We start from the raw sequence: 15,179 nt of genomic DNA on the forward strand, positions 1-15,179 counted from the left end.
CTTCTCCTTCGAGGAATGCCTTAACTCTACGAAGGGATCCTTGCTGCTGAGGTTACTACATAAGCATGACTATCCAAAAGACCAATTGCTGGGGACATGGTCGTAAGCTTGGTCTCTTCACCTTACCTGGATTACGCCTCCCCTCAAGAGTCCAGGCAAAACCAGCTTAAGAAACATCGTTGCCTGACTTCTGCAAGTATAGCACAGCTTGTTCCAGAGACATTGTATATGCCTCCTTAACATTTGCATGTCCCAGCCCAGCACTTCCTTGCCCCGAAGCATCTAAATGCAAATCCCCTTTGTTTGTTGTTTTTTGTTACCACAAAAAGCACCAATGGCCAATATATAATAATCAAGAATAATATGAGATGTCCATATAGGTATTGTGTTACAAGTTTACAACAGGCATCATTCCTACCATAAAAACAGTAATTTAATCTAGTTTTCTTCCAGTAGAAATGAGTACCACGGACAGAAAGGACCTTCTTCTAGTTGTAAAGAAAATATTGTGTACTACCACTGGCACTGCCTATTGTATGGTTCTGTTGCGAAGGGCCTATTAAACAGAATTGAAGGACACACCTGTCGATCTAAAGCTAAGAGTGTCACTCTTCATGCACTGGGGCACTCAAGATGAAATAAGCTCCTGTTTCTCCTCATCATACTCAGCACTGGCACTTTCATCCTTAGGTTGCTCTGTTGTTGTTTCATGCTGTGCTGATGCAATATTTCCTTTTGCAGTAACTGATTGCTGATAGAGTACCCCACCAGCAAGAGTGAATAGCAGGCTAACCAAACCGAATGCACTGGCGTGCTTGTCCCAGATCGTCACATTGATTGCCACTGTGAGGAACTTGTTCACAACCCCAGTCACCGTGAATGCCGTGGCTGAGATTGCTTTCCTAGCCGCGAAGCCAAAGAAGCTGATGAGCAACCCAAACAAGCATGACAATGCCACCGCGACAAATGCATCGAGCTGGAACCAACCCTCACCCCGCGATTCGACTGCTGAGAAGACTGACTTGTGCTCCCCTGTCAAAAACCAAAAGATGGGGGATATCATCAACGAAAGAAGGTTGTTGTACAGCACAAAACCCCATGTGTTTAGACCCAGATTCGTCACAATATGCTTGATGTACACCATCTCGGCTGTTATTGTCACCAGATAGGCAAGCGCCCACGAGTATGCTGTGAGGCTGAATGCAGAATCTGTTATCACATAGCCAACTGCTCCTCCCAATATGATTACGAGGGACGAGAATGTGAGCTTGGAAGGGCATGGTTGCTTCCGGAAGGTTGTGTCAGCAATAGCAACCAGAAGCGGAGTCAAGGATCTGAAAACTATAAACGTGTCCACATTGGCATGAACAAGGAGGTTTGTGTTTGTAAATATGGCGAGGTAGAATACAACAGCAGCCGGTGCAAATTTTTTGGCAGTCTCCAGGTTGAAGGGGTCATGGCAGAGAAAACCTAGCTTTCCAAGGGCCCAAACACCAGCAGCAGATGTCAAGTACTGTAGCGCAGTCAGGAGGCCAGGGTAATTGAACTTTGTGACGGCATACTTGTTAATGATCGCCAGCAAGCTCGAGCACAAAGCATAGCCTATCACAAGGCTGCTGGTTGCATAGTGTTGCTTCGCCATGAGACCAGATTATTCGCCTGAAATTGGTCCAGTAATAACACACATGAGAGACCAACCAATAAATATTATTCTAATGGAACTGCAAACACTTTTCAATTTATTTTGCTTCTAAAAGAGGACTAGTTACATATTTTGGCATGACTCGTATATTTTTATCAGATGTCCCCGAAGGGACTCTACACGACAAGTAAGCACTTGTTAAATGACTACTACCTGGACACCAAATATAAGTATATAACTAAGATGCCCACATCAACAACATGAAGCATTAGAAAAATCAACAGGCAGCAGGAATTTAGGGCCTCTTTGATTTGCAAGATTTTGAAAACGCAGGAACAGGAAAAATAGAGGGTTGGAGTGGCATGTCCATTTGAACCTTATAGGATTAGGAAAGAGTGTTTGATGCCACAGGAAAAAACAAAGGAATTGTAAAAAAGAGGTTGGAGTGGATGTTAGATTTCCTATGAAATGTAGTACAAAAGATTCCACAGGAAAAAATCCTATTGGATCCAATCCTATGAATCAAAGGACCAATGTAGGAAAAATTCCTAAGGATTTCAATCCTCCAAAAATCATATAGAATTCCTTTGAATCAAAGGAGCCCTAATTAAGGTGCTTAGCGTGATCTTAGGCAATCTATCTACTCCCTCCGTACCTAAATATAAGTTTTTTAAGATATTTCACTAAGTGTTTACATACGGAGCAAAATGAGTGAATCTATACTCTAAAGTATGTCTATATACATCCGTATGTAGTCCATTAGTGAAACCTCTAGAAAGACTTATATTTAGGAACGTAGGGAGTATGATTTTTTGCGCTAATGTCTTGGCTGTTCTGTCTTCTGATCACATTTGTCAGCAGATTAAAGAGATGCAGCGTGTTTAATTTGCGCATGAATCATGAGAGTATAGCTAGGCACCAAAGCTGAAGTGCTGCGCTGCTCAACAAAATTGGCTTGACATTAATCACTGCAAAAGTAAGTCGTGCTACTGGTACTACTGACTAGTGAGTAGTACTAGAACTGCAAAAAGCTCGTAAAGAAGTATCCGACGAACAGAGCCAAAGGGCAAGCACTACAAAACAGCTCGTTCGTTTTGGGGTGGGGTGGGTGGGTGGGGGGGGGGGGGGGGGGGGATCTGCCACACGACCTCTGGTTGGCTGCACAAACAAATACAGTAAATGAAGACAAGAAACCATCAGCTTCCGGCATCCGCGTCGCACCCCGACCAACCAAAGATGAAAGATTCAGGGGGGAAACTGCGCTAAAAAATTCTCTTCTCTTGGCGTTTCTGTTGAGCCAAGACAGAATCAAGAGCGAGCGATTCCGGCCCCCGATCTTACTACCTTACGGCCAAGCCCCCCGCCCCGTTCCCCGAGATTTCTGACTAGCAGCAAGAAGAGAGACCACCACTTTCCAGATCAGAAATCCAATCCAAGAAGCGAACCACACAGCGGAGCGGAGAGGGGGAGATGGGTAATGGGCGTACGTACGGGGAGAGGTGAGGACGCGCGGCAGCATCCACCCTTGCCTTGCCTCCGGGCTTGTGCGAAGCCCGCAATGCGTCGCGCGTTTGTGGTGTGTGGGTGTGGGTGTGGGTGTGTGTGTGTGTGGCCGAGAGGGATTTATACGTCAGGGGAAGAAGAAGAAGGAGAAGGAGGAGGAGGAAGGATGGGATCTTTTGGAACAAAACAAAGCATTTATTAACGCAGCACGGAGGTGCGTCCCCGTCGTCGAGGCTCGAGACAAAACGATTCCGCCAAGGCGAGGAAAAACTGCACGAAATTGATGGTACTCCGGGAGTACTACTTCCTCGACCATCCATATCCTTGTCCCCTGTGATAAACTTTGTAAACTTTAATAAATTTATACAGAAAACTAATTATTTATATCTATAATAGTATCAAATATGGAGTATAAAATATTAAACTACATCTTATGATGAATCTAGTTATATTTAGGAAAATGTAAAGAGAAGTGTGCGTACATGGTGCTCCCATGTAACGGGCTCATGCTAGATTTTGTTCATATGGTCAGAATTCAAAAACTTTTTCTTTTAAACCGTTAATTCGATCGATGATCCGTTTTCGTCGTTAACTTTGTTTTGACGAAATCTTCAAAACTAGATCCCATGTCGATATATTTTGACAATATTTTTTTTGCTCGTACTTATCACATTTGTTGCACTTACTTGTCATATTAGTAAGTATTTATTTGTCTGATAAAAAATAACTTAATCGTCATTGTTTTCAAAATTGTGTATAAATAGGACATCTCGACATAATCGGACGCACAAACAACTTTTTTGGAACGATAACGTGCAAAAATATGACAACTCACCATATTTAAAACCGACGATCACAAGAAATCTTTTTTTGTTTTTGGTAATTATTAGTAAATATGACAAGTCGGCACAGTTAAACTAGCAAGCACACAAAAAAAATTCCGACAAAGTTGTATGTAAATATGACAAATTGACATATTTAAATTGGCAAACCAAATCTATGACATGCGTTTATATCATGTATAATGAAAATTGCTACAAGGCAACAATCATTTGTCAAACACGGTCGTCGGGTTTAAACAAACGTAGTTGCCAAAAATCTATACACACAGTTGCCAAGTTGACAACTAAGTTAATAAAATGTGGCTACTAAGTGTCTCGTAATGTAACAACTAAATAATACTCCCTCCGTTCCAAAATAAGTGACTCAAAAGTGACTCTACTTTGTACTAAAGTTAGTATAAAACTGAGTCATTTTTGAGTAACTTATTTTAGGACGGAGGGAGTAGTAATCTGGCAACTATCGACAAAAAAAATGTTGTCGAAACATGTCGACATGGAATCTAGTTTTGAAGATCTTGTTGCGAGAAAGTTAATGGTGAAAATTGGATTTATAGTTTAAGAGATAAAACTTTTTAAAAATTTAACATTAAAAGAATCTTTGCTGATGTACTAGTTTGCATGCATGTTAAAAAAACCGCCGCACAAAAAAGTGCTCGTGCGGCGCCGCTGTGTAGTGGCTCCCATTATACTTACTAGTTTAATGCCCGTGTGTTGCCACATTATAACAAAATATAGTTAGAAAACAATTGCTCCCATTAAGAAATGTTTGTCAAACATGATGTCATGATTCTCTCAAATGCGCCTACTACTCAGCGATAGTTGCCTCCATAATCGTCTACTCCTTTAAAGGAAACATTCCTCCTCATCCCTCCGTCGATTTATCTTCATTTTCACCACCGTCTGATCCTTTTTTTTAAATGTGTATTTCTACCTATTTTTTTATTGATTTCAAACATTCTTGTAGTTTCCTGTTTTGGCATTTGACTGTTGAACATTCTTTAAGTATTTTTTTAGTAGTCTTCTCTCCATCCCTACCCTAGCATTGTTAGTTACCTTTTAATACACAAAGAGTGATAGTGCACTAAAAATTCATATTATAAATAATGAAAAGATGCATGTAGCGCAACTGTTACAAGGCAACTCTTATGTGATCGAGGAAACATAAATAGAAATAAAAACAAATATGGTGTATGGTTAAGATAATCAAACTAAAACAAATACATAGTTAACAAAAATCTTCCCCTGCAACACGTCCAATGTGTGTTCCATAAACATTCAGAGAGCACATAATAATCACATAATGCATCTTTATCAAAATTAGGAAATATCCATAGAAAATTACAACCAAAACCCTCAAACACTGTTAGAAGCTTACACATAAAAACAAGTGAATGACTAAAAAAGAGTGAACTGAATCAAATTTTGTTAAATGGTGCATAATGCACCTTCACCACACTTATCTATATATTGTGCTAGTTAAGAAAAGTGGTGCAAGTTTTTTCTTCACGTGAGAGAAAAGGCATATTACGAAAAAGGCTGACTCCTGCATAAAACACATAGCCATTAAATGGGACAGGATTATAGCCATTAAATGGGACAGGATTTTTCAAGAAGGGTGACTCTGAGAATGTCCACCTAGGAACTACCACACAGGCTACCTTTGAGCTGTAGAACATGGATTTAAAAATCAACTGATGGATTCACGTGGGTGTCCAACAAGCCAGCACAGCACCAGAAAGATTTTCTATTTCTAAATTCGTATAAATTCTAAAGCCTCGCAGGAGGGTCTATTTCAGAGTTCGTCTGCCACTTGACAGTTCATTTGCAACTTTTTGCGAGAACTTGACTTCATGGCTCCACGTAGTAGCACCATGCCCAGGACAAAATCCACGCATGCGCTAGTTGAACGCCCGTGCGTTGCCTCGGGACATAAAATATAATGTGAAACCATCACTCGGTGAAGTTATAGCATGGAATTGGATATTTTAGACCAGTGCTTCTCATGGACTACAACCCAACACGGGTACAACGTCAAAGATAATTCAACAGTGTATGTATACTATTGTTGTTCTTCTATTTGTGTTACCCGCCATTTAGTTCAACAGAACAAACTCTCTAACCGATTCAAAAAACAAAATTTATAATTAAATGGTATTTTATTTCACAATGCATGCACACACACCAGTTCAAATCAAGGTGTGTTATTTCCTGCCACACACATCTTTATCTCGTTTCCATACCTCTCACCTGCATCCATCTCCACCCGAAATCTCTATCATCATAACTTCTTAGATATTCCCTTCCTATCACCGTGTGCACATCCTACTTCCTCCTGCTTATCTTTTATGGGTTCACTTTATTTGGTTCGCTAATCAAACTTCAAGAATTTCTTGGCATCGTGGATAATACTTGACAAAGATTAGCAACACCTATATATAATGAAGATATATAGTAAATGAGGTGAGGGTTACGCGATAATGACGAAATACATCGGCATACCATTGACATTTGGCGACGATGAGAAGGAACACCACCTCCCAGGCTTCACCTTTTAGCTATAACAGGTTGCGCTCCACTATCCTTGTAGGCTCACACTCTCAACGCTACAGTCCACCTCCAAAAGCACGTGTAAATAAAGTTAACATTGTGTTTATCACATAAACTTGTAAATCGAGAGGATTTTTTTTCTAAAACTGGAACGATGAACTACCGCCATCATAATATACCAATTAGGAACATACATATGTTTTATGAACAATCAAGGCAGGGAAAGGAAAATTGTACAACATGTTGACATAATTTGGTCCGATTAGGAAAAGGATCACAGATCACAAATGAAATATTTTGATGCCAGTAAAACTTTTCAGAGAAAGATGGCATTTTGAATAACATATTGTTGAAGAGGCATCCCTTAATGTATGATCTATTAGCTAGGTTGATGAGATATGTGATACAAAATTCAGACTAATTGTAACAAAATAAAACATCGGCTTTGACTTCACGTATCACGTTTAAATGACACTCGTATCTATAGATGGCTGCTATTGGAAGAAGACACAAAATATGATTGAAGCAAAAAAGCGAGAACACATCTTCAGGTTACTGTATTACATTCAGACAATTGCTAGCTAGATAGATGGTGTCATGTATGAGAATTCTCTCATGATCACATATTTCTCTACTATTGGCATGTATCGGAATTGGTCCAACGGTGAAGATAAGAATGCTGGTAAATGTGTGTGCTCACCTCAAGATGGTGTGTGCCACCCTTATAGAGAAATCCAAGCTGTGTCCCATGCTCAAGCATCTACAAGCTCACATTTCAATATGTAGAATTACACAATAAGTAACTATGTTAAGCCCAAAGACCATAATTCCCTCTATGAGGACAAATAATTCCGCTGCATAAAGAAATTGCATCATGTACGACCAGGTTCACCGTCAAGAAAATGTTTTTTTTCCTGAAACCTTAACCCTAGCTAAATAATGCATAGCAATCATAGCATATACTTTGCTCTAAGAGCTCGATGATCATTATTCACTACAAAGGTAAAGGCTCTGCAAGGCCTGAACAAAAGGTAGAAATTAGGGTAAAGCATAAATTGTTCTTTTTAGTAAAAACAGCGTATGTGTATTACTGTTCCTTTTCTTTCTGTTAGATAGTAACTGTTTAGTTTGATAAAGAAAACAGAACAAATACAACACGTGGCATTTTACTGGTCCAAATACACGTCCATCCTTCAGGGCTCAACAGCCAAGTTAATTCTATAGGTAAGGGATGTTTTTCCACAACAGAACCATGCTCTGTTCAGTATTACCATTAACAAATAACAACAAATGCCCTTTTGCTTCCATGCCACATTTAATATTTAGCATGCAACATGGCATGAAAAGCTAACAAGCATGATAAAGAAAACCAGTCAATGAAATCAATGTAGAAAAATAACAATACTTGGTAGATAGCACAATTAATGTAGTTCTTTAGGTCTTCAATTACGACTGCAGATTATATATCAAGTTCAAGAGTAGCTTCATGGAAGAAAATAGCCAACATCTTACATCAGCTGAAAGGAAATAGAATTTAAGCATTAGGTAGTGCCTAATTGTTAATTAAGCTAGTATCATAGTTGCCCTAAACACCACATCAAAATCCTATGCTCTCAGCAAGTTGATCTATGTCAAACTCGAAGGAAATAGCAAGAGCGTGCCAGTTATCTACCTTTGTACATGGTGCCGAAGCGGTTGCTGGTCACCAAAGTCACCGATGGCCTCCTCCAGCTCCTCGAAGGTCAATTGGTGTGTCTGCAGCTTGTGGTCGCTGCTGGACTCCAAGTCGTTGCCTCCCGAGCAGTGTGTCTTGCCAGAGTTACTGTACTTAAGGAACCTAGACGAGGAGGTCACTTGTACAGTTGTACTGCCTCCTCTTGCATATTAATTTACTGGAACGACACCATAAGGAGAAGCACAAATAGAACGTGAGAAACTGTAGAGTTTTCTGGAGTGGCAAATGGCGATTAAATAGACGAAGACAGAACCTGCACATTGATGCTTGAAATCGTAAGAAAAGAAAAAAAAACACATGACAAATGCTTGAATTGGTCCATGTACACGATGGGTTTCGGTAAGAGAAGCACGGGTAAATAAGGTAGTAGTATTTCGTGTGCTTGCCATTGATATTGCCTTTTTTTTGCTTTCTTAAAATCAAAATCCAATATAAAAAATAACTCTGTATAAAAAAGGAAAGGTGGCTAGAAATAGACAAGTTCTATCTCCAGTCCGACACCGCATCAAAGAAGAGAAGTCTTCCATCACCTGTAAATAGTCTGGTCAGGGATTAGGATAGCTCAAGGTTGCTTAGATCAATGAAACATTGTTGACCAACCAATTATTTCTTAGATGAACTATTGAGTACCTGAACCTGACGAACGAGTAGGACACAACCGGCTAGCCTGACCACCGGGGCAGAAGAACATGTGTTATTCCTAAAATCTGAAGGGATGATCCATGAGCCCGGCGTCCGACATGAGCAGCCGTGCCTCCTGGCCACCTGCCGATAGGCGTCCAACTCCGCTGTCGTGCTGATGTCGCGGGGGCCGCGGCAGCGCATTCTCAGCCTGTCGGTGTACCTTTCGTCCAGGGTCGTGTCGGTGCTGCAGATGCTGCCATAGTAGAGCTCAAGGAGGCCGGCGAAGGACGAGCAGTGCTCCTTCCCAAACGTGTGCGCGGCGGAGGGCATGACGAGGTCCTTCACATCGAGGCCCTTGGCCGCGAACACCTTGATCATGACTGTGATGTTTCCGTAGAGGAGCGGCAACCTGCCGCAGTTTCCGGCCCTGGACGTCCGACCGTCCCTTCGGCCGAGCGCCACCAGCCAGGACAGGCCTTTGCTCTGGGGTCGACCGATTAGATTCATACTTTTAGATACAGAAAGACAAGTTGGTAGTACAGTACGTGATAAAACAAGAAGGAGAGTAGTTGTGATGTAGCACCAGAACGACGGCATCTCGTGAGATGAGCGCGAGGAGATCGGCGCAGGAGACAGTGGCTGGGCATACTTTCTCGAGCTTGTCCTTGACTCGCGCGACGACGTCCATGCCGCGGGGGCTCTGGTTGGGCATGGCATCCTTCTCCGCTGGGCTGCCGTCCGTGGAGTCGAGCAGCATGGACACATCGCAAGCCTGCACGAAGCAGTCGTGGTAGTGCAGTCGGAGCAGGGACGCAGCCTGGTCCGGCAACGGCCTGGCGATCCTCGTCGTCTTCCTGAACACGATCCCTTCCACTCCGGGCATGTCTTGTCGTAGTACCCTAATCTGATGCCCGGCTGCGCTCCGACGGACAAGGAGGCGGCGCCGAGTCTCGGGAGAGAGGACATCCTTCGATGAAGGAGGCGGCGGGGTGGTCGCGAGGGAGGGGTGGGGAGGTTCTGTTCGGGGAGAGAGATCTGGGGATGGAGACCGACGGGGGAAAGTGAAGGGCGTGCGGGTCGTTTCAGTTTTTCAGTGGCCTCGAACGTGGGATTTTTTTCTGCGTTTTTTCGAAGGTTGGGTACGACAAGGTGGGATATCTTTTCAGTTGTTGACCGTCCGAGGTGGGGAACCGATTGATTTAGTAGAGATTAATCATTTGGTTTATCGGTTGGTTTATGGAGGGTTGAAAAAAAATAAAAAAAACGGTGAAAGGTTAGCGCTAGAGAGGGGATTGAGCGTGGTTGAACCATCACGACGACCGCAGATTCTTCTTTAATAGTAGAGATATGTTTGACATCATATATGTAAATGTTTTTCTCTAGAAACTTGGTTAAAAAATTTGAGATCGAGTTTAAAAAAAATCTATATCCACTATATTATGAAACAAATGAAGTAGCGCTCCAAAAAAGTATTTCAAATTCGATATCTGGGCATATTTTCCACCGCTGCCCTTTATGGGTTGACTACACCTTTGTGGCGAAGGACTTTTGTTCATATATCTGGTAAAATCCTCAGTGTTGGATAAAACTAGAGTTAAATTTTTAAAAATTTGGATGTCGATTTCAGAAACTGCTCCATTAACGAAACAAAATAGCAAAACTCACGCGAGGCCAATTCTATTCTAACGACCACCTTGCTCTGATAACACCGCCTACGACTAGTTTGATTGAAAGAAGAAAATCAGTATTCTCATGCCTAGCGATGCCCATTACTTCTAGATATACTATAAAAGTGTCACATAAATTGTATATTGACACAATTATTTGTTAAGTATTGTCTTAACCAATTAAATACATGTCATGTATTTTGAAATGAAGGGAGTAACCGTGTAACGTGAAATGGAGGGTCTCCTCTACTGTTTATGCATATGCTAGGCAATTTTGCACCTCAATGGTTTACATAACTGATCATAAGGTCCTAGTGTGTATTTCTTGAGTTCGTGAACCAAATCATAGTCGTTTTTTTATTCCCCACAAAGAAAAGAAAAAAAGGCTCCAATGCGTTTAGGGTTTCCCAGCCTTCTGTCGGCGCCATCCCCAATTTAACTAATCTCTTTTGGCCTTAGAATCATGACTGTGTGGTGGATTCCAGCCCTTTGGTGTAGGGATGGATCATTCTTAGCTTTTAGGTGTTTTTCTGACTGTATAGGGTTTGGTCGACGAGGCGGCGCGAGTTCTTTAGAGATGGAATAATGTTCTTCCTGTTGGGGAACGTAGTAATTTCAAAAAAAATCCTACGCCAAACAAGGATCTATTTATGGAGAAACCAGCAACGAGTAATGGGTAGAGCATCTTCATACCTTTGAAGATCGCTAAGCGGAAGCGTTACTGGAACGCGGTCGATGGAGTCGTACTCGCAGCGATTCAGATCGCGGTGTGATTCCGATCTACGTGTCGAACCACGGCACCTCCGCGTTCAACACACGTACATCCCGGTGACGTCCTCCCGCACCTTGATCCAGCAGGGAGGATGGAGAGGTTGAGGGAGAGCTTCGGTAGCGCGACGACGCGGTGGCGGTGGAGCTACGAGGGATTCCGACGGAGCTTCTCCAAGCTGCGCGGAAGAGGAGGAAGAAATGGGTTGCCTGGAGAGGGAGGAAACGATTTTTGTGTGTTCTCCAAAGGCCAAACCCCTCCACTATATATAGGAGGAGAGGGAGGGGGCGCCCCCTTTAGGGTTCCCACCCCCAAGGGGTGCGGCAGCCCCAACAGATCAGGGAGGCGGCGGCCAGGGCACGAGAGGTGGAGGTGGCGCACCCCGGATGGGCCTTGGGCCCATTTGCGCTAGGGTTTCCCCCTTCCTCTCTTTGCTGCACCTTAGGCCTATAGGTGGGAGGCGCACCAGCCCACTCTAGGCTGGTTCCCTTCCACCTTTTGGCCCATGTTAGCCTTTGGGGCTGGTGGCCCCTCCCTGTGGACCCCCAGAACCCTTCCGGTGGTCCCCGTATGTTACCGGTGACGCCCGAAACATTTTTGGCGTCCAAAACCCCTCATCCTATATATCAATCTTCACCTTTGGACCATTATGGAGCTCCTCTTGACGTCTGGGATCACATTCGGGACTCCGAACAACCTCCGGTAACCTCGTACACTATTCCCAAATAACCCTAGTGTCATTGAACCTTAAGTGTGTAGACCCTACGGGTTCGGGAAACATGTAGGCATGACCGAGACACCTCTCCGGTTAATAACCAACAGCGGGGTCTGGATATTCATGTTGGTTCCCACATGTTCCACGATGATCTCATCGGATGAACCACGATGTCAAGTATTCAATCAATCCCGTATGCAATTCCCTTTGTCTATCGGTATGATACTTGCTCGAGATTAGATCGTCGGTATCCCCATACCTTATTCAATATCGTTACCGGAAAGTCTCTTTACTCATTCCGTAGCACGTCATCCCGTGGCTAACTCCTTAGTCACACTGAGCTCATTATGATGATGTTCTACTGAGTGGGCCCAGAGATACCTCTCCGTTCACACGGAGTGACAAATCCCGGTCTCGATTCGTGCCAACCCAACACACACTTTTGGAGATACCCGTAGTGCACCTTTATGGTCACCCGTTTATGTTGTGACATTTGATACACCCAAAGCACTCATACGGTATCCAGGAGTTGCACAATCTCACGGCCTAAGGAAAAGATACTTGATATTAGAAAAAGCTTTAGCATACGAACAACACGATCTAGTGCTATGCTTAGGATTGGGTCTTGTACATCATTCTCTTAATGATGTGATCCCGTTATCAATGACATCCAATGTCCATGATCAGGAAACCATGATCATCCATTGATCAACGAGCTAGCCAACTAGAGGCTCACTAGGGACACATTGTGATCTATGTATTCACACATGTATTACAGTTTCCGGTTAATACACTTATAGCATGAATAATAGACAATTATCATGAACTAGAAATATGATAATAACCATTTTATTATTGCCTCTAGGGCACATTTTCAACAGTCTCCCACTTGCACTAGAGTCAATAATCTAGTTCACATCACTATGTGATTGCAATAAATCCAACACCCATACAGTTCTGGGGTTCGATCATGTCTTGCTTGTGAGAGAGGCTTATTAGTCAACGGGTCTGAACCTTTCAGATCCGTGTGTGCTTTACAAATCTCTATGTCTTCATATAGATACTGCTATCATGCACCATTTGGAACTATTCCAAATGACTGCTCCACTATACGAATCCGGTTTACTTCTCAGAGTCATCCGTATTAGCGACAAAGTTTGCATTGACGTAACTACTTTACGACGAACTCTTTAATCACCTCCATAATCAAGAAAAATTCCTTAGTCCATTAGTTACTAAGGATAACTTTGACCGTTGTCCAGTGATCCATTCCTGGATCACTCTTGTACCCCTTGACTAACTCATGGCAAGACACACATTAGGTGCGGTACACAACATAGCATACTTATAGAGCCTACGGCTGATGCATAGGGGACGAGATTCATCCTTTCTCTTTCTTCTGCCGTGGTCGGGCTTTTGAGTCTTACTCAAAATTCACACCTTATAACACAGCCAAGAACTCCTTCTTTTGCCGATCTATTTTGAACACTTTCCAAAACTTGTCAAGGCATGCATTTTGTTGAAAGTTCCATTAAGCACTTTGATCTATCTCCATAGATCTTGATGCTCACTGTTCAAGTAGCTTATCCAGGTTTTTCCTTTGAAAAGATCCTTTCAAACAACCCTTTATGCTTTCCAAAAATTCTACATTATTTCTGATCAACAATATGTTAACCACATATATTAATCAGAAATTCTATAGTGCTCCCACTCACTTCTTTGGAAATACAAGTTTCTCACAAACTTTGTATAAAACCAAAAACTTTGATCATCTCATCAAAGTGTATATTCCAACTCTGAGATGCTTGCACCAGTCCATACAAGGATCGCTGGAGCTTTGCATACTTGTTAGCACCCTTTAGGATTGACAAAATCTTCTGGTTGTATCACATACAACCTTTCCTCAAGGAAACCATTGAGGAAACAATATTTTGACATCCTATCTGCAAAATTTCATAAATGATGCAGCAACTGCTAACATAATTCCAACAGACTTTCAGCATCGCTACGAGTGAGAAAGTCTCATCGTAATCAACTCTTTGAACTTTGTTGGAAACATCTTTGCGACAAGTCGAGCTTTCTTAATGGTGACTTTTCACCATCATCGTATGTCTTCCTTTCAAAGATCCATCTGTAGTTAATAGTCTTTCGACCATCAAGTAGTTCTTCCAAAGTCTATACTTTGTTTTCATACATGGATCCTCTCTCGGATTTCATGGCCTCCAGCCATCCGTCGGAATCCGGGCCCACCATCGCTTCTCCATAGCTCGTAGGTTCATTGTCGTCCAACGACATGACCTTCAAGACAGGGTTACTGCACCACTCTGGAGTAGTACGCGTCCTTGTCGACCTACGAGATTCGGTAGCGACTTGATCCGAAGCTTCATGATCACTATCACCAGCTTCCACTTAAATTGGTGTAGGCGCCACAGGAACAACTTCCCGCGCCCTGCTACACACATTGGTTGAAGTGATGGTTCAATAACCTCATCAAGTTTCCACCATACTCCCACTCAATTCTTTCGAGAGAAACTTTTCCTCGAGAAAGGACCCGTTTCTAGAAAAAAACACATTTGCTTCTGGATCTGAGATAGGAGGTATACCCAACTGTTTTGGGTGTCCTATGAATACGCGTTTATCCGCTTTGGGATCAAGCTTATGAGGCTGAAACTCTTTCACACAAGAATCGCAACCCCAAACTTTTAAGAAACGACAGCTTAGGTTTCTCTAAACCATAATTCATACGGTGTTTGATGACCCACAAGTATAGGGGATCAATCATAGTCCTTTCGATAAGTAAGAGTGTCGAACCCAACGAGGAGCAGAAGGATCTGACAAGTGGTTTTCAGCAAGGAAATATCTGCAAGCACTAAAATTATCGGTAACAAGTGATTGTATGGTGAGGTGATTCATAGCAAGCAACAAGTAACAAAAGTAGCAACGGTGCAGCAAAGTGGCCCAATCCCTTTTGTAGCAAGGGATAAGCCTGGACAAAGTCTTATAGGAGGAAAAACGCTCCCGAGGACACACGGGAATTTCTGTCATGCTAGTTTCATCATGTTCATATTATTCGCGTTCGTTACTTTGATAGTTTGATATGTGTGTGGACCAGCGATTGGGTACTGCCCTTACTTG

The 15,179-nt window shown here is 42.6% G+C and overlaps 1 protein-coding gene and 1 pseudogene across 1 annotated transcript; both read right to left on the reverse strand.

Moving 5' to 3' along the window:
* Positions 1 to 344: 344 nt before the first annotated feature.
* On the reverse strand, positions 345 to 3,297 carry LOC123451965 (GDP-fucose transporter 1). The gene is made up of 2 exons (XM_045128537.1): positions 3,134 to 3,297; positions 345 to 1,659 (listed from the first exon to the last, which is right to left on the reverse strand). Exon 2 carries the CDS (start codon positions 1,640 to 1,642, stop codon positions 629 to 631), a length of 1,014 nt encoding a protein of 337 aa, XP_044984472.1. The 5' UTR covers positions 1,643 to 1,659; positions 3,134 to 3,297; the 3' UTR covers positions 345 to 628.
* Positions 3,298 to 8,969: 5,672 nt separating this feature from the next.
* On the reverse strand, positions 8,970 to 9,859 carry LOC123396754 (annotated as a pseudogene).
* Positions 9,860 to 15,179: the final 5,320 nt, after the last annotated feature.

Source organism: Hordeum vulgare, chromosome 5H, assembly GCF_904849725.1.
Source record: "Hordeum vulgare subsp. vulgare chromosome 5H, MorexV3_pseudomolecules_assembly, whole genome shotgun sequence".
NCBI classification, from domain to species: Eukaryota; Viridiplantae; Streptophyta; class Magnoliopsida; order Poales; family Poaceae; genus Hordeum; species Hordeum vulgare.

Coding starts and splice junctions, on each gene's coding strand:
- LOC123451965 (XM_045128537.1), bottom strand. CDS start 1,642: ATGGCGAAGCAACACTATGCAACCAGCAGCCTTGTGATAGGCTATGCT.